This window comes from Paramisgurnus dabryanus, chromosome 21 (assembly GCF_030506205.2).
Source record: "Paramisgurnus dabryanus chromosome 21, PD_genome_1.1, whole genome shotgun sequence".
NCBI lineage: Eukaryota > Metazoa > Chordata > Actinopteri > Cypriniformes > Cobitidae > Paramisgurnus > Paramisgurnus dabryanus.
Window position 1 is genome coordinate 28,663,149 of NC_133357.1, and position 24,088 is coordinate 28,687,236.

Sequence of the window (24,088 nt, forward strand, 5' to 3'; positions counted from 1 at the left end):
CTTTTATAATATCACCAGGGCTCGCAAAATCGCTAACGCGAGCCCCGAGGTCCCGGGGCTATTGCGAATTCTTGTCGGTCTACCAAATGTATCTCCGCCCTGCCCATCAGGTATATGGTGAAAAATATTTGAATGTTTTTGCATTCTCTCAGATTTAGTTAGGTAATTATATTGTATGTATTTCGGCGTCGTCTGTCAGTCATTACTATCCTCATGTAACAAGTGAAACTGTCAGGAAGTGAAAGTATAATTAAACCCATTATTTTTCTCGTGTTCACGTCTGATATGCGCACATTGCGCAGCGCTTCTCTGCACGCACTTCTCTCGGCTGTGCTCTTCACGAGTACCTGCTTAAGTAATTGCGTTTTTACATCAGCCCTATCTTAGCCCTATCAAGCTAGCCACAACGTCAATCACGTTTTCCGCCATTTACCTCAACACTCTCACCGCAGAGATTCGGGCCATTAGACAGTTAACGGTCTATGATTAGGGGTGCTTCTTCTTCTCTGGCAGATTCAATGACTTTTTCCAAGAACAATCTGTGCAAATTCCAAACTGTTTTTGTGTCCCTGAAGCCCGCTTAGAAAGGGGGCGTTACTTGTAGGGGCATTCCAAATGAAAGTGAACATCTGAATTCTTTCACACAGGGCCCTTTCCAGAAGTCAGGTGATCATAAAGATACATACCTTCTACATTAAGCGCTTTGGCTCATTGCTGTGACAGGTCCATAGCGCAACCATACAGAAGGTTGCTGGGCGGAGTGGGACTCATTTTCAGTTTCATGCCTTAAACCGGTCCATTTTAGTTTTAATAATTATATAATTAAATCCTCACTAGGCTACATAAGTCTGCAATAGTGCACTGTTCTCTGCAGCCTTGCAATTCATTGTATTTTTCAAATATATCATTTCCAATTCAGTTTAAATACAGTAGCATGATTTTTATGGGTATAACATTCACAATATTTTAAATTAAAAACACATACTATTCAAATAAACATAATACGACGAGATGAAACAGAATACGTTTTTTTTAAATAATGCATTCATGGGTGTTAAAAACTCTCCTTGGAGATAAACAAGGGGTAAACACTTGACTTTTTATAGTGGATGATAAATTGTCTTGTATTGCTCCTGCATTACATTATGTAAACAGTTTTTATATTAATTAACTACACAGATGCAGATGTCATCTATTAGTTAATGTACACTTTAACTTGTACTTGATGTTTGCTCTGCTCTGTCCAGTTGCTACGGAATCTGAATGAATTTAATGAACTTAAAAAATTTACGATTGTGGAAAAATAAATCTATGCCTAAGTTTAAAATGTGGGGTAGATATCTTGTTAACATGCTTGCATTAGAGAGATTGAGATATATTAATAATGATAAACCTGAGGTATTTGATAAAATCTGGGGACAGATTTTAGAAAATCTTCAGATAAATTATATTGTTTATTCATAGCCAATAACCCCTATTGATAACAAAGTTATTAGTATGGAGTGTAATGTAGTGTCCAAAGTTTTATTAGACAGCTGACATAGTCAGGATAATGCATTTAATTTTTCTTGTTGTAATGTATAATGTATTAGTCGTAAGGCTAATTGGTATTTTATTTCAATATATTCTAATAGGATTAAGTCGCTCTACAACATATACGAATTTGTATCCAGCTTTAGCATTACCTGTCTAAAAAAATTATTTTTCTTTTTGTGCATCTGTCCCTCAATTGTTCTGTTTGTTTTGTTTTAGTATTTTTTTCTCTTTCCTTGTTGTCTTTGTTCTGTTAAAAGAAAAAGCACTAAAATAAATGGTTAAAATATATATATAGTAAAATACAGCGCAGAGCCGAAGCATGTCGCCGTTTTCATATGAAATTTAAATGAGACTAAGCGATCGTGAAGTCGTGTACAGATTGGTGAATAAATTACCATCTTTAGTTGGGCTGGGCAGAAATTTTAGAGGACTAAAGCGGTCGGCTTTAGAGCTACTGTTCTGTGTGAGATTACACTCTTATACAAACTGTGCAACCAGTATTCTTTGTGGAGCATACTCATCGGCACAGATCACTGTTCGTGGTCAGGAGAGAGCTGTGTCTGGTGGAAGAGAGGTTGCTAAGAGCAGCGGAGACAGACAGTGGTGGTATTTGTGTGGAGAAAAGTGGACTTTTGGCTAAATTTATGTCTGAATCATTTTGTCTGGTCCACTGGTGTAGCTACGTTTTACTGTTGGTTTATTTTCTTGCAGCTTCGCTTAATGTACCACACCCACTCGCAGCAGCTCTGCTTGCTTCAGTGTTAAGCTACGCGCGCATATAAATTAACAAAACTGCACATATGCGGTAGTGCATGGAATGATCCACTCTAAACTATAATGGGGGGCGCATTCATGTTATTCAAAATAATTACGTTAAACTTTTTATGGGAATATACTGAAAAACACAAAAGATAATTAAATAGAATATCTAATTAAACAAAATTTAGATAGGCTTTTAGGAATCTTGATGATTACCAGGGGCAAAAAGTGCCAGCTCACCAAGTACACCCCTGCGTTTTGGGGCCCCTTTGGTAGCCCGGGGCCCAAGGCAGTTGCAGACCTTTGCCTAATGGGCAAGTCCGACCCTGCCACCCGCAAATTACGCGAGTAGGGCTGGATAATATTTTGAGGGTGGTGATAGCGCAGTGGATAAGACACTCGCCTTTGGTGTGAGAGACCTGGGTTGAATGAATGAAGTAAGTAAATGAATAAGTAAGAGTGCTGGCAGCAACCTTCCATCAGGTGGCATGAAAACACCGGCCATCATGGCCAAAAAAACAGACCAGCCCACCGGGAATTCTCACGGTCCTCACGATGGCCAATCCGGGCCCGGGAGGTTGGCATTTAAAGTGCCCATATTATGAAAAACTAACTTTTTCTTGGTTTTGGGGTGTTTTTTTGTGTCACTGGTGCTTCCACACGCATACAAACTATACAGGTTTCTGAATGTCCTCTGCCTTGAGTCTCAGATTGCACCATTTGAAAATCAGCTCCGTTGTGACGTAACTAGCCTTTTCGTTACATTCCGTTGGAATTTCACCGCCCACCACCCCACTCGCAGGTCTCCACCCACCACCCCACTCGCAGGTCTCCACCCACCACCCCACTCGCAGGTCTTCACCCACCAGGTAGCTAGAGAGCACAGAGCAGTCACTTCGCTGATATCCTCTATACTGTTATCCAAGGTTATAATAACGTTAACGAAAACGAACGAAAAAACGAAAACTAGGTGGGAAAAACATTGTCGTTAACTGAAATAAAAATAAAAACGAGGCATTACAAAAAAACGATAACTAACTAAAACTGTAATGTGTGTCTGGCAAAACTAACTTAAATTATAGATTAAATGTCCTTAGTTTTCGTCTTTGTCAATCTCTTTCATAGAGCAAATTACGTTCAGCTTCAAATTCCTTTCCATGCGTCTCTCACTCACACGTCACACACACACACATTCGCGAATGAATGACTCATTTAAGTTGGTTCCTTACAAGGTGTTGCAAATAAATGAGTCTTTTGAGTCGATTCTTTACAAAACAAACGGGTCAAACGTTTTGAATTGGTTTGCGAATCAGAAAATGAATTGTTTAGATCGCTGCAAAAACTGAATCATCTGATGCGGTTTTGCTCGTGTCTAGAAACACGCAGAACATAAAGAGTTTTGGATTACGTGAATATTAATTTACTAATCTTTTAACTAAATGCAAAACTTCACACGTGTACCTGCTATTATATATGCACGACCTGTTCATCGTCAGAAACATTTAAACGCACACAACCTCCAAAAGCACTGTGTACATATGACTGAATGAAGAAAGTCCATCGATGATTGATGTCTGTTTTGCTGTATACTGTACTGTATGATGTAAGTGCTTCTCACAACACACACACACACACACACGTGACATGAGATTCACAACATAAGAAAACATGAGTTGTGAAAATCATGAAAAACGCTGGCGCTGGCTGGCAACTTTTTTTAAAAACACTGGCGGCAAAAGAGTTAATATGCATAACTGAATGCAAAACTCTGCCGGTTTACTTATCTGATATTTCAGCTATAAGCTGTATACATCAACATTAAGAAAAGAGTTAATTTCATAGAAATGCTTGTCTATTCTGTGTTTGTCTAAAATATTATTTAATTTGTACTGTTTTGTGTATTTTGCAATTTTACACATGCATAGCCTACTGTAGGCCTACGTGCCTTTCAAAAGTTTTCAGACAATACAGGCAAAAATCCTCAGTTTGCTGTGGAGTCAAGAAATGTCTAAACATTAAAAGATTAATAGACAAAAGTACAGAAATGTCACCTGTTTTAACATGCACACTATTCAATTCAATAACACGTTTGTATTTTCAACCCAGTATCACGAAATTGCGTGACTATTTCACGCATGGACCAGCGTGAAAATGTCACGCTTTGCCGCGTTTGAGCGTGAGCATGTCACGCTTTCTGTTTGTGTCACTGTCACGTATTGGTTACTCAACTGTTTTGTCCTAATTTCTTACCATTGTCGCTTCGGTTTAGGGTTAGATTTACATAAAATGACACCCTTACCTAAACAAACTCTAACCCCAACGTCAGGTGACAATTGGTTAAAGTTTAGAAAATATAAAAGAATAAGTATTGTATCTTTTTTTTATAAACCAATACTTAAAGTGACAAATACTTAAAGTGACATATAACACAAGCACCAAATCTAACCCTAAACCGAAGCGACAATAGTTTGAAAATAGGACAAAAAAGTTGAGTAACCAATACGTGACAGTGACACAAACAGAAAAGCGTGACATGCTCACGCTCAAACGTGGCAAAGCATGACATTATCATGCTGGTCCATGCGTGAAATAGTCACACAATTTTGTGATATAGGGTTAGTATTTTAATACTATCTAATGTGGCCACATTGAGACCATTGACTCAGAAGTGTTCAAGTGAACTGTGTCCTAATGCATTAATTGGTCGTGTGTAGTATCAGTTTGATCCATTTCTTTTGAGTTTTGCGTTTGGGCACAATATACAAGTCAGCATTAAAGGCTGTTTTTCTTTGTTGTTAAAGCATGTGTTGAAACATTATCAAAGGTTAATAAAATGTGACTTCTGTACTTCTGATACACTGATATTCATCTTACCAATTTCTGTTCTCCACAGCAAACTTTTGTCTTTACTGTCCTGATCCTTATGGTGTGCACTGTATACTGTGTGTGCATGTATGTATATTTTTTTCTCAAGAGTAACTAGTAACTCACTACTTGAGTATTTATTTCTTTAGTTACTTGTACTTTTACCTCTGGTTATTTGTCATGTTCTTTTCTCAGATTGAGCTCCCTGACAATCTGACAGAAATGTCTTCTTGTGGCTCAAAAATGGGTTGAATACATGTGGTTCATGCATGTCTTCTTTAGTCTGTTGGTAAGTTTTATATTGGCACACGTCACATTTTGCACTTACTGCAGAGTGTTGAGACTGTTTACGTATCTGTGCCTATATGTACATTTTATGTACTGGTTTTATTTTTTGAATGAATATTTTCTAAAATTGTATGATGTTTTTGTTGAGTTATTATTACACAATTCTTTTTCTGACCTTTTTGAATCTTGCCCCTGACAAATAACCCAAATTATGAAAAAGACTAAAACTAACACTAAAACTAATAAAAACTAAACTAAAACTAAGCATTTTCAAAAAATAAAAAATAAACTAGCAAACCCACTTTAAAAACGAATTAAAACTAAACTGAATTTGAAAACAAAAAGTCAAAACGAAATAAAAATAAAAACAGGAAAAATGCAAAACTATAATAACCTTGCTGTTATCATGGCTCACGGAAATAACAGCGCTATTTGGATATTATGGATTATACTCCCGCCTACTTTTAAAAACAAAGTTTTAACGCGTGTTTATTTGTTTACAGGAACCTAAAGCATAATCTCATATACAGTGTGTTACGACGCAAATAGTCCTCAGATTGTAGGCGATATTGTACTATTACAAGATGTTCATGCGAAATCTGATGTAAACAACAGACTATGTATTTATATTTCACAGATTATACGCATTTGAGGACAAAAATGGTAATTGGATGTATTTTATTGGACTTTCATGGATTATTTACACATCTGAAACAGACTGAATTCGATTCGCGATCATTTTATCAACATAAAGGCAAGAAGTTACGTTTATATTTTGCATGTTGTCATCTGGACTTGTCACAAAGTACAACATTTATGATGCTAGAGCATCTGTATCTCAAAACAGAGACCATACACTGATGCTAAACCCGTAAGTTATACCTTTCAAACGATGTATAGTAATGTTAATATTATTCATGTTTGTAGACAGTCGGCTATATAGATATTGTTAGCAGAAAAAAACTGAGTGGGTAAACTTGTGTGTGTGTGTGTGTGTGTGTGTGTGTGTGTGTGTGTGTGTGTGTGTGTGTGTGTGTGTGTGTGTGTGTTTAGCAGTCATTTGCCATTGAGAACGACGAGGTGGCTAACCGCTATGCTAGTTAGTTTGCAGCGTGGTTTCTCCTGCAAAGCCAGTGACAAGCTACCGTACTTTTCAAAAGTTAAAAATAAATATTTAACTGCTTTGTTATACAATTCTACATGAACTTACTAATGGCGCTTTTCCATTGCATAGTACCCCACGGTTTAGTTTAGTTTGGGTTGGGTCAGCTCACCTCACTTTGGTGTGGTTAGCTTTTCCATCGAGTTTAGTATCACTTCGGAGTGGGAGGGATTATAGGCGTGTCGTTATATTTACGCTGCCTACTGCTGTGACATCATACACGTGAGAGCGTTGTTGTACATTCCCATATATTCATTTATTTCTCAGTCTGCCACAAAATTAAAATTGGCCACCACATAGATGTTTGCACATCGCGTTTATAACTACCTCTGTCTCACATGACAGTTTCTGTTCAAACACCCGGCCCTTGGCGTCAGTCGACGGCGCTCTGTTGAGCCTCATTCAAGTTGCATTTAAGCATAATAATGCGGACGTGCTCATCGCGAATGTGCCGCCACAAACTGCAAGTCTGGAAAAAACTGTTATGGTGTCCCGGATTCTCAACCTGTGGATGTTTTTCATCGCTAAAAGGGTGTTTGGAAACTTATAGCAGAACACAGATAACAACATGTTTGCTTGAGACAGCGCAAGCTAGCAGTAAGCTAAAGCTAATATTTACATTATAGCGATGACGCTTCTCTCAGACCAATCAGTGATCTACAGTGTTTTCGCGTCACGTTTGGGATCAGCTCGGGTCGCTTGGAACCCCAACCGAGGTGGTACGAAAAAAAGCATCGGGTACTACGTACTGCACCCAATGGAAAAGCTCCCAAAAGTAAGCTGACCCGACCCAAACTAAACTAAACCGTGGGGTACTATGCAATGGAAAAGCGCCATAAGTAATAGTGTTTTGCCAAACTAACCAGGACCGGGCCTTACCAACCCGGCTTTTCCGACAAGGCTAACGTACCCCCAAGTCTCTTATCACTTTCCCAAGATACGTTCCGGACCTCCCGCTAGCTTCTAGCAATTAGCATGCTGTCCACAATACATCCCCTGCTGGGTCTTAATTTCTGTAATTTTCAAAAATAATGCGTTTGAAAATGTTTTATAGCGGGAATATGTTAGCATTGTCGAGTGTATTGTTGAGACTGCTACATCACAATTTACTCTGGAATCATTGTGTGTCATGAGTTTCTTCTCCTGGAATGTATTTATTAGTGATACTTTTGTGCTTGATTTGTCTGTTGACAACACATAAACCGTTAATAATAATATAATATAATATATCTAAAATAATAATACAGTCTGAATTGCTCGCGATAACATTGCGCATGCGAACATGACGTTAGTAGTGGGGCGTGATCAAAGGAGCAGCAGCTCATAAATATGTAATGACCACCTCAAAACGGCACAATCTGAAATGCACTGAAACAGAGGCTAAAGATGGGTAACAATCTTTTCCTACAAGCTATTTCAAGCAAACAACTTTTGAAACATGTTTTATGGAACTCATACACCTATTTAACTTGTGGAAAAGCAGTCATAAGATGGGCACTTTAAAGACATACAAGTGGAAGAATCTGACAAAATGATTTAGTAGCAAAGTCCTCTAAATGCACGGAAGATAAATTGGATGAAGCGTGCGGACGTCGAGGTGAAAGAGCTCTTTACCCGGTAAATGGAGGTTTACTGAATATAACAGGATATTGTTTGATTTTTTTTGGATGATTATCGTTTCTCGTGGGGATGTAAGGTATTTTCATTTACAGCAGGGATGCCCAACCCTGTTCCTGGAGGGCTACCGTCCTGCAGATTTTAGCTCCAACCCCAATCAAACACAGCTGAAGCAGCTAATCAAGGTGTTCAGGGTTGCTTGATAATTACTGACAGGTGTGTTGGAGCTGAGTTGGAACTAAAGTCTGCAGGACGGTAGCCCTCCAGGAGCAGGGTTGGGCACCCCTGATTTACAGGGTTTAGTCACTGATTCGTCTGAATCTGGAATGTCTTTTTTTTGAACACCCGTGTAAAAATTCCCAGCCGAATTATCTACCTAAAGGTCATGTGGTAATTTAATTGCCGTTTTAATCCATATGAGTTTATTAATTATACAACAGCATTCCATATACATATACATTTAAACCAAGTATCCAGGTCATGTGAGTGTAATTAACCAGATGAACAGAGCATTTCCAGGTGTATAGAATTATAAACACACACATGCACCACAAATTTATCTTCATCCAAATGCATGAGTTTTAGCGTGGAGGAGGCATGCAAATATACGTTTGCAGACATCCTCATGAGAAACAATTGCCATCTGAATAACGATAAAGACTTTAATGAATATTTGAAAGTGAAAGTGAAATTTGTACGACCTCGAGCGACCTCCAACTTTTAAAGGATTTTTTGATATGTGTCTTTACAGAAAACACAATTAAACGCTGCACGCTGTGAATTATCATTAGTAACTGCTGTTATTAGATTCTCACCTTGTGAGCTGACTAGGATTAATGGTGAGTAAATCAGTCTTTAGCCCAACATCACTGTCATTAATGGGAGCCATGTTAAACCTGCAGAAACAGAAGAAGACAGGAGGTTAAAGGAATACTACAATTTCCACAAAATATAATTTCGGTGTATATTTACTAGCCTCTAAACTGATTTGAATTACAGATTTGATGGGATTACAATACGTTTAGGGTACTTTGTACCGGTATATTGTATTTTCTTAATTTTTTTGAAATAAATAAATTGCTCTGTTCCCCCTATAAGAGTAAGAAGCCTCTTCAACATTTTTGACACAAAGATCTTTTCTGTGCTGTTGGTCATCTGTTTTTGGAAATACCTCAAAAGCTGGTGGATCTGACTTAAAGACCTATTATGTGCTATTGTGACAACGTCAGCATACGATTCACCTACGGAGACTTTACCACTGAATAGCAGGGGCTAGAGTTAGGCATTGTCACCGGCTGCTCAGTGATCTTGTTTTCCGCTGCAATTAACTTTTATTAAATAAGTGGAGAAAATGTGTCGAGGCGCAGTGTTGCCAAGTGGCATCCAGCAGGTACCTATAAAAGCATTTATGGCTGACCTCACAATCACAGCAAAATCAATACCTGAAGGAAGGTGGATCTTGGAGTATCAGGTTGAGCTTATTGACTGGGCACTAGTGGCGGCTGGTGCTAAAAAAAATTGGGTGGCGCAAACAAACTCAAAATCAAACTTTTACTGTAGTAATCCAGGTCTGAAAATAGCCATTTATCAGGTGTTGAATATCATTACTGCTTAGCTAAAATGCTGAAAATGTTACTGTTGAAGTCAACTGTTATAGCACCAAATGAATGTACTATGAATCTGTAAATTTGAGTATAATGTGGGTTTATATTAGTAATTAACTAATCAAGGTTATCATTCATACACACACACACCAGGTGGTGATAGACTTTTTCATTCTTCATCATTTTTTTATGAACGGCGCTGTACAAATCCTGTCTTAGTCAATTATTATCTGTAATTTTATTTATTAATGATAATAATTGTTTTTGTTCACATGTTCATTTCTAATCATGAACTTACAAGACAAATGTGTTTATTTATTTGTGAAGAGAAAAGATAAATAGAGACCAAAATAGTGAACCAAATAGTGCACCAAAAGTCCAGAAACCAAGTATTGGGGAAGGGATGTATCAGTTCCATTTTAGGATTAAAAAATTCATCATTCCAACAGTCCAAGAGAGACCACTGAAGAGTTTGTGTAAGTGGTACAGGGCAGAATTCAATGACAAGCAGAATGTGAGGGAGATGATTATCCAAGCAGACATGTGGATGACAACCCTAGAGAGGATCAGCCTACCTGGCAAGTATAAGCCTTGGGTATACCAACATGGGGTACTCCCTAGGCTGCTTTGGTCTCTGTTAGTTTATGAGGTACCTGTATCCACTCTTCAGGAATTGGAAAGGAAGATTAACACTTATTAGAAGAGGTGGTTGGGTGTTCCAAGAACCTTCTGCTCCATTGGCTTGTACAGCACAGATGGCAAGCTGCAGGTTCTAGTGACATCAGTGGTTGAGGGGTAAAAAGTGGCAAAGACATGGCAGGCCACTGTAGGGATTTTGACACGGGCACAAGTTAATTTAGTGATTTTCACATGGGCAACCATTGAGGTTTCACCTCAAGTGTGTGTGTGTGTGTGTGTGTGTGTGTGTGTGTGTGTGTCAGATGACCCCTCCCCCTTCTACTTCGGGGCACCAGCTAAAGAATTTCACTTTAACAATAAGAATGATCTGAATAGATAATTTAACCTGTTAACCTTTTTCCGTTTTCTGAACCCCCCACAAAAAATGTCATAGCCAAACTAAAATAGATACAGTTTATGAAGTCTTTGCACTAAAAGCGTTTGGTCTCATTTGAAAGCAGACACTTGGAATTTTATTAAGAGGTGAACATTAGCTACTGTCATAATGAAAAAAGTTGTTACAGAGAGCTTAAATTATACTTTTTTATACTCCACCAAACATATATGAAATATTGTTATGAACTAAATGAAACTGGCCTTGGAGCAATCTAGAAATGCACTGCAGATAAAGCCACAGGTCTGACCATGTTTTGTTTGATGATACCTCTAAAACTCTGTATTTTATTAAATGTTTTTTAGACCCATGTCATGTAAATTTATTTAGAGAAAACAGCAAAAATGCTAAGCTAATGTTTGTTTATTTATATCTCACAACATCCTTTAAGTTTAATGTCCTATTGTTCCGTGTTTCAAACAGACTCATTAAGCATCCGGATGAGTCATTAACAACTTTTAATCCGGGATATGGCTGTCTAAATGTTTATTCTGTTATTATTATTATTGTTGTTGTTAATTACTCATACATTCTATTTAGTGTTTTATTTCCTCCTCTCGTCTCAATTCACTTTCTTTTTATTAAATGCCTTTCTTACAAAAAGAAACTTACCTAAAAGAAGCTTTACCAGTCGAAATTATTCCAAGAAACATATATCTCATATCTCCAGACAGCAGATGTTTATAGAACAGCTAGTACGTTAGCTTAGCATACCATCAAAACACGACAAATAAAGGGATTTATAATAAAACTCACTTTATAACATCAAAAGTCGAGTGCTTAAACAATCATGCGTGATCTGATGTGGCTTTGAATCATAAAATGAGACAGAAAATAAAAAAATTTATGCTATTTATGCTGTAAACTATGCTCGATTAGCATAGCATTATAATATACAGTATTATAGGTCGTCTTTGCAAAGACGGCACTCGCATACACAACGTTACCGCTGAGGCCGTTAACTCTGTGTTGTGAATCTACATTAACTACATTCGCCCGGCAAAGCCGGGCGTGCTACTTCTATTCGTATTTACACCCGAATTACTTGTCTTTCTACCCTAAGCAGTGTAGCGATGAGTATTCACGTTCCTTAGGTTGGGATATGTAAATTTCATACCTCAGGAATATCGATAGAATAGAAGTAGCACGCACGGCTTTGCCGGGCGAATGTAGTTAATGTAGATTCACAACACAGAGTTAATGGCCTCAGCGGGAACGCCGTGTATGCGAGCGCCGTCTTTGCAAAGACGACCTGGTGGAACACAGGGTAGAGGAAAGGCAAAAGCACACATGCCTTTTAACTACAGAATGACGCAGGCATCTACGTAAAACGTAGACGACCTGCGAGAACACACGGCTGCCATTACATAGAAGCATAAGAGTGGTCACTACTTACCGACAGGACTTTCGCAGCTAGAGATTGCATATTTAGCAAATAAAACCTTGCAAAGGTGTTATGTGAAGCCCAGCCCGCTGCACGACATACATCCTGAATAGTGGTACCTTGAAACCAAGCCCATGAAGAGGAGATAGCTCTCGTAGAGTGAGCCCTGATGTTAAAGGGGGGCTCAAGTCCACTGCTCTCGTAAGCAAGCATTATAGCCTCCACTACCCAGCGCAAGAGCCGCTGTTTAGACACCGCTCTGCCTTTAGCGGCACCGCCGTAGCAAACAAACAGTTGATCCAACGCTCTAAATTCAGCCGTATGGTTCATGTACATCCTCAGAGCTCTGACCGGGCAAATCACCTCCAGGTTAGTCGTATCCTGTGATGTTGCAGGTGCTGCAGATATCGCCGTTAGGGATATTACCTGATCCCGGAAGGGAGTGGAGAGAGATTTAGATTCAACCTTTGGTCTTAGGATGACATTACAGTCAGCCGAACCGGAACGCATGCAGTCTTCGTTGACGGCGAGCGCTTGTAAATCCCCAACACGTTTCGTTGTAGCTAGGGCGAGAAGGAGGGCTGTTTTGATGGATAGATCCTTGATAGAGCTTGACTCCAGCGGTTCAAACGGTGCCCAAGAAAGCGCGTTCAGCACTATGTCTAAAAACCATGGCGGTACCGAAGGGGTACGGCGTGGTCTTAATCTTCTCGCGCCTCTTAGGAATCGAACAACGAGCACGTTCCTTTCTATTGATTGTCCTTCCACGGGGGGTTGATAGGGATGGGAACCGACCTCGGTACTTTTATAGGCACCGACCGAATTGTGTCGGTACTACCCAGTATCGATTCACATAAAATCAATCGGTGCTCAATTTCGGTACCTGAGAGAACATGTCAGCACGCCGTGTGAGTCTGGTACGTAGCGAAAGCGTGTGCACGCGCGATAGAGAGATCGTGTGGTAAGTGACACCCCTTTGCAACTTGCTTAATGGCTAACATTAACTACATTCGCCCGGCAAAGCCGTGCGTGCTACTTCTATTCGTATTTACACCCGAATTACTTGTCTTTCTACCCTAAGCAGTGTAGCGATGAGTATTCACGTTCCTTAGGTTGGGATATGCAAATTTCATACCTCAGGAATATCAATAGAATAGAACTAGCACGCACGGCTTTGCCGGGCAAATTTAGTTAATGTAGATTCACAACACAGAGTTAACGGCCTCAGCGGTAACGCCGTGTATGCGAGCGCCGTCTTTGCAAAGACGACCTGGTGGAACACAGGGTAGAGGAAAGGCAAAAGCACACATACCTTTTAACTACCGAATGACGCAGGCATCTACGTGAAACCTAGACGACCTGCGAGAACACACGGCTGCCATTACATAGAAGCATAAGAGTGGTCAGTACTCACCGACAAGACTTTCGCAGCTAGAGATTGCATATTTAGCAAATAAAACCTTGCAAAGGTGTTATGTGAAGCACAGCCCGCTGCACGACATACATCCTGAATAGTGGTACCTTGAAACCAAGCCCATGAAGAGGCGATAGCTCTCGTAGAGTGAGCCCTGATGTTAAAGGGGGCTCAAGTCCACTGCTCTCGTAAGCAAGCATTATAGCCTCCACTACCCAGCGCGAGAGCCGCTGTTTAGACACCGCTCTGCCTTTAGCGGCACCGCCGTAGCAAACAAACAGTTGATCCAACGCTCTTAATTCAGCCGTACGGTTCATGTACATCTTCAGAGCTCTGACCGGGCAAATCACCTCCAGGTTAGTCGTATCCTGTGATGTTGCAGGTGCTGCAGATATCGCCGTTAGGGATATTACCTGATCCCAGAAGGGAGTGGAGAGAGATTTAGATTCAATCTTTGGTCTTAGGATGACATTACAGTTAGCCGAACCGGAACGCATGCAGTCTTCGTTGACGGCGAGCGCTTGTAAATCCCCAACACGTTTCGTTGTAGCTAGGGCGAGAAGGAGGGCTGTTTTGATGGATAGATCCTTGATAGAGCTAGACTCCAGCGGTTCAAACAGTGCCCGAGAAAGCGCGTTCAGCACTATGTCTAAAAACCATGGCGGTACCGAAGGGGTACGGCGTGGTCTTAATCTTCTCGCGCCTCTTAGGAATTGAACAACGAGCGCGTTCCTTCCTATTGATTGTCCTTCCAAGGGGGGACGTATAGGGATGGGTACCGACCTCGGTACTTTTATAGGCACCGACCGAATTGCGTCTGTACTACCCAGTATCGATTCACATAAAATCAATCGGTGCTCAATTTTGGTACCTGAGAGAACATGTCAGCACGCCGTGTGAGTCTGGTACGTAGCAAAAGCGTGTGCACGCGCGAGAGAGAGATCGTGTGGTAAGTGACACCCCTTTGCAACTTGCTTAATGGCTAACAGAAAGCGATCTAACGTATGGTTAAATTTCACAAAGGATGATGCAGACAATGCTACCTGTAATATTTGTAACAGTAAGTGCAAGGCAAGCAGTGGTAATACATCCAACCTGAGGAAGCACTTATTTAAACACAGTGTGTATTTAGAAGCACAGCTTATTAAGCTTATATAAAAGCTTAAGATGCGTTTTCGTTGATCGGATCACTAGTGGACGAGAGAGACAAATTCTGTTTACACCTGGTATTTAGCAACACCAGTCCATCTCTTTTGTCCACTTTCGATCGCTTCTGTCCTGATTACTTTGAGTGGTGGTCCGTGGAGACTGCGGGGAAGTCCCTTTGCTTTCGTTTTAACGCGAGCTGGAGTAATGACGGGTTTAAATGGATGCGAACTAATACTATGGCGCTGCTTGTGTTTTAGGTAAACATGCTGCACAGTGTTTTGTACATGAATATGTTGGAGCTTTCTCAGATTTTTCAGTACAATTAATGAAATAAGATCACGCAACTTTCACGCGCTCGCGAAATGAAACTGCGGAGATCAGCCGCTTTTAGTTTTATCAATGAAAGTGTCACGGTAGGATAAGTCCATCGTGACTTTCTGTGTTGTGTTGTCGTATGACTGGAGTATGCGTGTGTGTGTCTGATCACTAATGATCTGAGTGAATGCAGGTGCGCGTGATTGCTTTGCTCCAGCTGGTGATAGTTACGGAGACGGCATATATACTCACTCATTCTCTCTTCTCACTGCCAGATGATTACGCTACATGTCTCGCTTGTGTTCTCGTGTTCGGGTGTTCCTGTGGTCTCGTCTTCGCGTGAAGGTTTGCCTGTTTGTGTATCCGGTTTCATCCGTTCACCTGACTTCACCCACGAGCACCAGGATCCGTCACCGCAGCCTTTGTCTGTCCCACCAGATCATCCGTATCATCTGTGTCATTTTCATAATAAACTGTGTTTCATTTCATTCCTGCATTTGCTTCCTGTTTATTCACATACAGTCATCACAGAATCATCTGGCCAATAATGGAAGCAGCAGGTAAAGGATCCCCGGCTCGGTTTGAAGAGTTCATCTCCGCTGCTATACATCGATTCACCACCCAGGACAGCCGGATTGAGGAACTGAGCCGGGGAATGAAGGACATGACAGACAAAGTGTCCGAGCTCACCCAGGCGATTCAACAGCTGACGCTACCCACTGCGCCACCCGCACCGTCTGTTCCTCCTACACCACCAGCGAGCGCGTCCCGTCAGGAACCTAAACTATCTACGCCAGAGAAATACGCAGGTGATCCAGAATGTTGTAGACCATTTCTATCTCAATGCTCTCTCCATTTCTTTCTTCAGCCCCAGACCTACAACACGGAAGAAAGTAAAGTAGGATTTGTGTTGTCCCTCCTGACGGGAAAGGCGGCGCGTTGGGGAACAGCGGTGTGGGAGAACGGCGATCCGTGTACCCAGAGCTTCGAGGCGCTGTCAGCGATGATGAGGAAGGTCTTTGATCGGTCAGCAGTTGGAAGAGATGCGGCCAGAAAATTGGCCGATCTGCGTCAGGGTACACGGACCGTCTCTGATTTTGCCATCGACTTTCGTACGCTAGCAGCGGATACGCATTGGAACGAAGAGGCGCAGTGGGATATTTTCCTGCATGGGTTAACCGGCCGCATCCAGCGTGAACTTCAGCACGGGGAGATTCCAGCCTCTCTCAATGGTCTTATCGATGCGGCTATCCGTGCGGATATTCGACTGCGGAGTATTCCAGCTTACGACGACGAAGGAGTTGTTCACGCTGTTCTGGAAAGAAGACCGCCATTGAGAGAGAGTGCGGCCGGTCCCTCCATGTCCGATCCGGAGCCCATGCAGGTGGGTCGAGCTCGGCTTTCCCGGGAGGAGAGGATTCGCCGTCGAGCACTGGGGCTTTGCCTATATTGCGGAGAGGCCGGACACCTCCTCCATCGGTGTCCGGTAAAAGGCAACGCTCGGGAGTAGTGCTGGGGTTACTTTCGGGCGGAATCTCTTCAGCAAAGACCCCATTAACATCTACCCTCCTCCCGGCGAATCTGCGGTGGCGCAACGTACATCTCACCTGTGATGCACTACTGGACTCGGGAGCCGAGGGGAATTTAATCGATCACCACTTTGCATGTAAGCTCCAGGTTCCGTTGACAGTTCTCTCCAAACCCATTTCACCCTTCGCCCTAAATGGTAGTGAATTATCTGTCATCACTCACATCACGGACCCGGTCACCATCTGTATTTCTGGCAACCATTCTGAGACTTTGCAGTTCTATGTCACTATTTCCCCTCTGGCTCCCATTGTACTTGGACATCCTTGGCTGCTGAAACACAACCCTTCTGTCAACTGGAGATTAGGAACTATCACCGGTTGGAGTGAAGCTTGTCATAAGTCTTGTCTTGTCTCTGCTTGTATACCTGTCTCTGCGTCTGTGTTTCAGGAGGAGACGGTGGACTTAACTAACGTGCCCGCTGAGTACCATGACCTGAAGGGAGTGTTCAGTAAGTCCCGGGCCGCTTCTCTACCTCCACACCGTCCCTATGACTGTGCCATAGATTTACTGCCAGGTACGTCTCCGCCTAAAGGCAAACTTTACTCTCTTTCTGTTCCTGAGATGGAGGCCATGGAGAAATACATTTCTGATTCTCTGGCAACCGGGTTCATCCGCTCTTCTTCATCTCCAGCAGGGGCGGGGTTCTTTTTTGTTGGTAAGAAGGATGGGTCCTTGCGTCCTTGTATTGATTACCGAGGGTTGAATAACATTACGGTAAAGAATACTTATCCTTTGCCGTTAATGTCTTCGGCCTTCGAGAGGTTGCAAGGAGCATCCGTCTTCACAAAACTGGATTTACGTAATGCTTATAATTTGGTCCGCATAAGGGAGGGGGATGAATGGAAAACTGCTTTTAACACCCCTCGTGGCCATTTTGAGTACTGCGTGATGCCTTTCGGATTATCTAACTCGCCAGCGGTTTTCCAAGCACTCGTTAATGACGTGTTGCGAGACATGGTCGATCAGTTTCTGTATGTCTACCTGGACGACATACTGATTTTTTCTACGTCTCTCCAGGAACATGTGCAACACGTACGACGAGTGCTTCTTAGGTTGCTAGAGAATGGGCTTTTTGTCAAGGCGGAGAAATGCGAATTTCATGCACAGTCTGTTTCCTTCCTAGGGCACATCATTTCGACTGAGGGTGTCTGTATGGATCCGGAGAAAGTTAAGGCTGTGGTGGATTGGCCATCCCCAGAGTCTCGCAAGGCCCTGCAGAGATTTCTGGGGTTCGCCAATTTTTACCGGCGTTTTATTCGCAATTTCAGCCAACTAGCCGCACCTCTGACCGCCTTGACCTCCCCTAGCACGGCGTTCAGGTGGTCGGATGCAGCCCAGACTGCATTCACTAAACTGAAAGGCTGCTTCATTTCAGCCCCGATTCTCGTGGCCCCTGACCGTAAACGCCAGTTCATAGTGGAGGTCGATGCGTCAGATGTGGGGGTAGGAGCCGTGTTGTCCCAACGCACATCCTCAGACGGAAAGGTGCATCCCTGCGCGTTTTACTCTCATCGCTTATCGCCTGCTGAACGTAATTATGACATTGGTAATCGGGAGTTGTTGGCTGTTAAACTAGCACTGGAAGAATGGCGTCATTGGCTTGAGGGGTCGGGTGTGCCCTTTATAGTTTACACTGATCACAAGAATCTCGAATACATCAAATCTGCTAAACGTTTGAACTCTAGGCAGGCTCGGTGGGCTTTATTTTTCGGTCGTTTCGAGTTTACATTGTCCTACCGTCCAGGTTCTAAAAACACCAAACCTGATGCTTTGTCCCGCATTTTTTAGCGTCCCGATCGTATTTCCTCTCCCGAGCCGATTTTACCGGAGACTCTATTCATCTCCGCGCTCTCATGGGAGATCGAATCGAAGGTAACTAAAGCCTTAGAAGGGGTAACGCCCCCGGCCCGTTGCCCACCGAACCGGTTATTTGTGCCAGAGGGACTGAGATCAGAGGTACTTAAATGGAGCCATAATTCCAGTATAGCTTGCCATCCAGGGGTCAGTCGAACCAAGTTTTTGATTAAGCAAAGATTTTGGTGGCCAGGGATGGCTCGTGACACACACGATTTTGTATTGGCTTGTTCGGTTTGCGCTATCGGTAAGGCGTCTAATCGTCCTCCTGACGGATTACTTAGACCGCTGCCAGTCCCTTCGAGACCCTGGTCCCATATTTCGCTCGATTTCATTACCACCCTCCCACCCTCCCAGGGTAATACGGTGATTTTAACCGTAGTGGACCGATTCTCGAAGGCGGCTCATTTTATTCCCTTGCCCAAATTACCTTCAGCCAAGGAGACAGCGGTTACTATCGTTGATCACGTATTCCGGTTACATGGCCTCCCGACAGACGTGGTCTCCGATAGGGGTCCTCAATTTATATCTAAATTTTGGCGAGAGTTCTGCAGATTGCTAGGGGCTACGGTTAGTCTGTCTTCGGGGTTTCATCCTCAGACCAATGGTCAAACCGAACGAGCCAATCAGGATGTGGAAAGAGTGTTGCGATGTTTGGCCTCCAAGAATCCTTCCTCCTGGAGCCAACAACTCTCTATGGTGGAGTACACGCACAATTCATTACCAGTGTCAGCTACGGGCCTATCTCCGTTTAAGTGTAGTTTAGGGTACCAACCACCATTATTTCCCAGTCTGGAGTCCGAGGTCGCGGTCCCCTCCGCGCACGCTTTTGTCCAGAGGTGCCGTCGCACTTGGAGTAGGGCACGTGAGGTCATACTCCAAGTGAGACAACGCACCAAGGCTAAGGCCGATCGCCACCGGTCGAAGCCTCCCGTTTACGTCGTGGGTCAAAAAGTGTGGCTTTCTACTCAGAATATTCCGATGCGTTCCGTCTCGAATAAGTTGACTCCCAAATTTATCGGCCCGTTTTCTGTTGCTAAGATCATTAACCCAGTAACAGTCCGCCTTAATCTCCCTCCTGTGTACAGACGAATTCATCCGGTTTTCCATATTTCCAAAATCAAACCCGTGTTTAAATCTCGTCTTAATCCGCCAGTCCCGGTTCCCCCCCCGCCTCGTATCGTAGATGGGGAACCAACTTATTCGATTAATCGTATTCTGGACTCTAGACGGAGGGGACGCGGATTTCAGTATTTGGTGGATTGGGAAGGTTACGGTCCGGAGGAGAGAAGTTGGGTTCCTGCTCGGGACATATTGGATCACTCCCTTATTGATGAATTCCATCACAGGACTAGGAGCCCGGGGACGTCAGGTGACGCCCGTGGGGGAGGGGGTACTGTCACGGTAGGATAAGTCCATCGTGACTTTCTGTGTTGTGTTGTCGTATGACTGGAGTATGCGTGTGTGTGTCTGATCACTAATGATCTGAGTGAATGCAGGTGCGCGTGATTGCTTTGCTCCAGCTGGTGATAGTTACGGAGACGGCATATATACTCACTCATTCTCTCTTCTCACTGCCAGATGATTACGCTACATGTCTCGCTTGTGTTCTCGTGTTCGGGTGTTCCTGTGGTCTCGTCTTCGCGTGAAGGTTTGCCTGTTTGTGTATCCGGTTTCATCCGTTCACCTGACTTCACCCACGAGCACCAGGATCCGTCACCGCAGCCTTTGTCTGTCCCACCAGATCATCCGTATCATCTGTGTCATTTTCATAATAAACTGTGTTTCATTTCATTCCTGCATTTGCTTCCTGTTTATTCACATACAGTCATCACAGAAAGCCTAAAGACTGTGTGTTCATGCTAAAAGTCAGAAATGACGTAAAACTTTGTGCTCAGTACCTCAGATTAGATAAATAGGAGGAGAGAAGGCGGTCCGTGTGGCTGTTCGAACACATTCAACCACATGCGGACCAAATGCCAATGCTGGCCAGATTGGCAAAAAAGTATCTCTGTGTCCAGTCCTCTTCTACATCCTCTTCTCTACTGCTGTAGAGAACACTCGCTCTGTCATGGCTTTTACCTGAGAACGTTGACATGCTGATTTTTCTAAAAATCAACTGCTAGTATTGTTTTCTACATAAAAGTTTACTTTTATGTTGCTTTTAGGAGGTTTATGTTCATTGATCATTTGTCTTACTTATATATTTTATTTATTTATTTTATTTATATGTAAGACATATGCCCTGGATGTTATAGGGATGTTTTTTTTTACAGATTGTGTGTATTATTAAACATTTCGAAATAAATAACAAAATGTTGAAAATGAGAGGTTTGGGCTTATTATGTCCACTGAAAGTCACTTAAGCCAGAGTAAAGCCTACCGAAAAAGGTACCGCTGGGTACTGGTATCGAATTCCAGGTACCGGCATCGGAACCGGTACCGGTAAAAATGTGAAAGGTACCCAACCCGAGGGACGTACCGCAGCGATAGCGGCCACATAGACTTTTAGCGTCGACGGCGAGCTGCCGGCGTCCATTCTATGTTACAGGAAAAGCACAATATCCGACACAGGGCAATTAAACGGGTCAATGCTGTTACTATGACACCATTTTTCGAACACCTTCCACTTAAGGTCGTACAAGCGTCTTGTAGACGGAGCACGCGCCTCAGTGAGCGTAAAAGCCGCTCGACGCGAGAGTTCACTCGTGTTATCTACGATCCTCTCACTTTCCAATCGTTTAGATTCCATAGTTCCGGGTTGGGGTGCCATACTGAGCCTTCTACCTGAGACAGCAAATCCCTCCTTAAGGGAATCTGCCATGGGGGGCTTATTAACATCTCTCTCAAGTCCGGATACCATGGTTGGTTCGGCCAGTTCGGCGCAACTAAAATCACCGTAGCTCCTTCTTCCCTGATTTTGCACAGCACTAGCGGTACGAGCTGCCTGCTCGAATAGGGCTTTCGAATGAATACCACCCTGGCGGTTTATGTAAGAAACCACCGTCGTATTGTCTGTCCGCACAAGAACATGTTGACGCTCGAGTTGCGGTTGAAATGCCCTGAGCGCTAACGATACCGCTCTCAATTCCAGATGGTTTATGTGCCAATCTCTCATCAGATCTGACCACGTACCGGATGCGGGTGTGCCCTGGCAGACTGCTACCCAACCTGATGTTGACGCGTCCGTGGTGACCACTATACGAGATGCTTACTGTCCTAGGGGGGCTCCGATACTGTAAAGGGTCGGATCGCGCCACGGTTTCAGAGTGCTTACACAGCTGTGTGTCACCTGAACTTGCAGGCACGTCGATGCCCACATATTCACCGGCACTCGATCGTTCAGCCACATCTGTAATGGACGCATGTGAAGCAATCCTAGATGACAAACCGGGGCGGCTGACGCCATTAGACCCAAAAGCCTCTAAAACTCCCTCAGGAGGACAAACCGGCCGGGTCTGAAACGACGCATGTACAGCGTTAATGTTTCTACACGTTGTTGCGATAGATGAGCACGCATCGATGCAGAATCCAACAGAACGCCCAGGTAGGAAATGGATTGACTCGGAACAAGTTTGCTTTTCTGAACGTTGATTCGCAGCCCTAACGACTCTAAGTGGGGAAGCAATGCTTCTATGTGACTGATCAACAGATCGCGCGATTGAGCCATAATCAGCCAGTCGTCCAGATAATTCATAATGCGCATCCCACTCGCTTTGAGGGGGGAGAGAGCTGCATCCATGCATTTTGTGAATGTGCATGGGGCTAAAGCTAGTCCGAACGGGAGAATGGAGTATTGATAGCTCGTGCCTTCGAACGCAAACCTCAGAAAACACCTGTGGTGGGGGGATATCTGAATGTGAAAGTAAGCGTCCTTTAGATCTATCAATGCGAACCAGTCCCCAGGGCGAATTTGCGCTAGGATCTGTCTCACGGTTATCATCTTGAATGCACGTCTGCGTAGCGCGCGATTGATGGGTCTCAGATCTAGTATCGGCCGTAATCCATCGTCTTTCTTGAGTACTACAAAATACCGGCTGTAGAAACCGCTCTCTAACTCGCTTAGAGGGACTCGTTCTATCGCTCCTAATGCGAGTAGGTTTTGAAACTCTTGTCTCAGGACGGGGGCATTTTGAGGTGCTGCTAATGACAATACCACACCTTTGAAACGGGGCGGTCTGCATCTGAACTGCAGAGAGTAACCGTGCTCTATGATGCTCAATACCCTCTCTGACACACTGGGGATCGCTTTCCACGCATCTAGAAATTGGCTCAGCGAGAGAAGCGGGCGGTGCGTTAACGCATGCGACGTGTTTTCTACGTTCATGCCATACCTTAGCAACGTTAGAAGTGTCGGCGGTGGAACGGCGCATAGAAACTGATTCTCGTTTAACGGCTCGTTGACGACGTTTGAGTTTGATTGACAAGCACTTTGTATGTTTCGCAAACTCACGCTGCCGTCCGGCAGGGCAATCGTCGCTGCATAAGGGCTGTGAGGAGGAAATAGCTCTTTCTGTGATGATGTTTGTATTTTTATTACATTTGCATTCACACAAACAGCATTTACAACATTGAACTTGTCGCCCACAGGAACAGAGGGGGGCAGAAGAACTCGTCGCGTGGACGCTTGCCCCTCCACGAGCGATCTCCTCCTCTCCGCCTTCTCGTCAGGAAGAGGGCTTCCTCGCCTGGGGCTGTCCTCCACCGCGTCGAGGGCTCCGACCACGTCCGTGGCGTTTTCTCGGCTGGAACTGCCAATCCCTCTGTCTGACGTCGGGCTCGGTCCGAGCGGGTGCGGTGTAGCCAGCCTGAGGTTGTTTGGAAGGACGCTGCGCTGATCTCGGGGCAGAAGTAGAGCGCGATCTGGCAGTCTCCTGATAAGATGACCATCTGGGGAGCAGCTGGCTCATAGCTCTCGAGCGCTTCTGAGCCTCCGAGAAGCGCTCGACAACCGACTCCACGGCGTCACCGAAGAGGCCGGCGGGAGTAATTGGAGCGCTAAGCAGAGCCTTTCTCTCGTTGTCCTCCAGCTCAGCTAGGGTGAGCCATAGGTGGCGGTGAAGGACAACTTAAAATCCCATGGATTTTCCGATGGCTTGGGCGGAGAGCTTCGTAGCCATCAGTGCGAAGTCCGTGGCAGCGCGGAGGTTACGCACCGTGTCCGCATCGACGGCGCCGTCCAGCGACTGTAAAATCTTCGCCTGGAAGACCTGGAGAATGGCCATAGCATGGAGTGCCGCCACCGCCTCCCCAGATGACGAGTAGGCTTTCTCCACCAGTCCGCGATCAGGGACATGCCGTCGTCGTCGTCCTCCGCCACTCCAAAAGAAACGGCCACATCAGATGTTGCAGGGGGGCGGAAAGCGTCCTTCGTAAAGACGACGGGAGGTTTCGGCGGGAAAACGCTGCAAACAGAGCTACCGCCGTCATCGTCCCGACGAGGAGCAAAGGAAGCAGAGGGGGAAGTACCCGCCGGCGG

At 43.9% G+C, this 24,088-nt stretch overlaps 1 protein-coding gene across 16 annotated transcripts in view; it reads right to left on the bottom strand.

Annotated features, from left to right (window-relative positions):
• Positions 1 to 24,088, bottom strand: part of LOC135775928 (alpha-2,8-sialyltransferase 8F-like) — a 1,056,838-nt gene that overhangs the window by 506,621 nt on the left and 526,129 nt on the right. For 15 of the 16 annotated variants that reach the window (XM_073813068.1, XM_073813069.1, XM_073813067.1 and 12 more), the window contains one exon: positions 9,043 to 9,123. In XM_073813068.1, coding sequence (XP_073669169.1) covers positions 9,043 to 9,123 — 81 coding nt within the window. Of the gene's footprint in view, positions 1 to 9,042; positions 9,124 to 24,088 lie in introns of those variants that run through there. The other variant, XM_073813070.1, reaches the window with a different exon arrangement.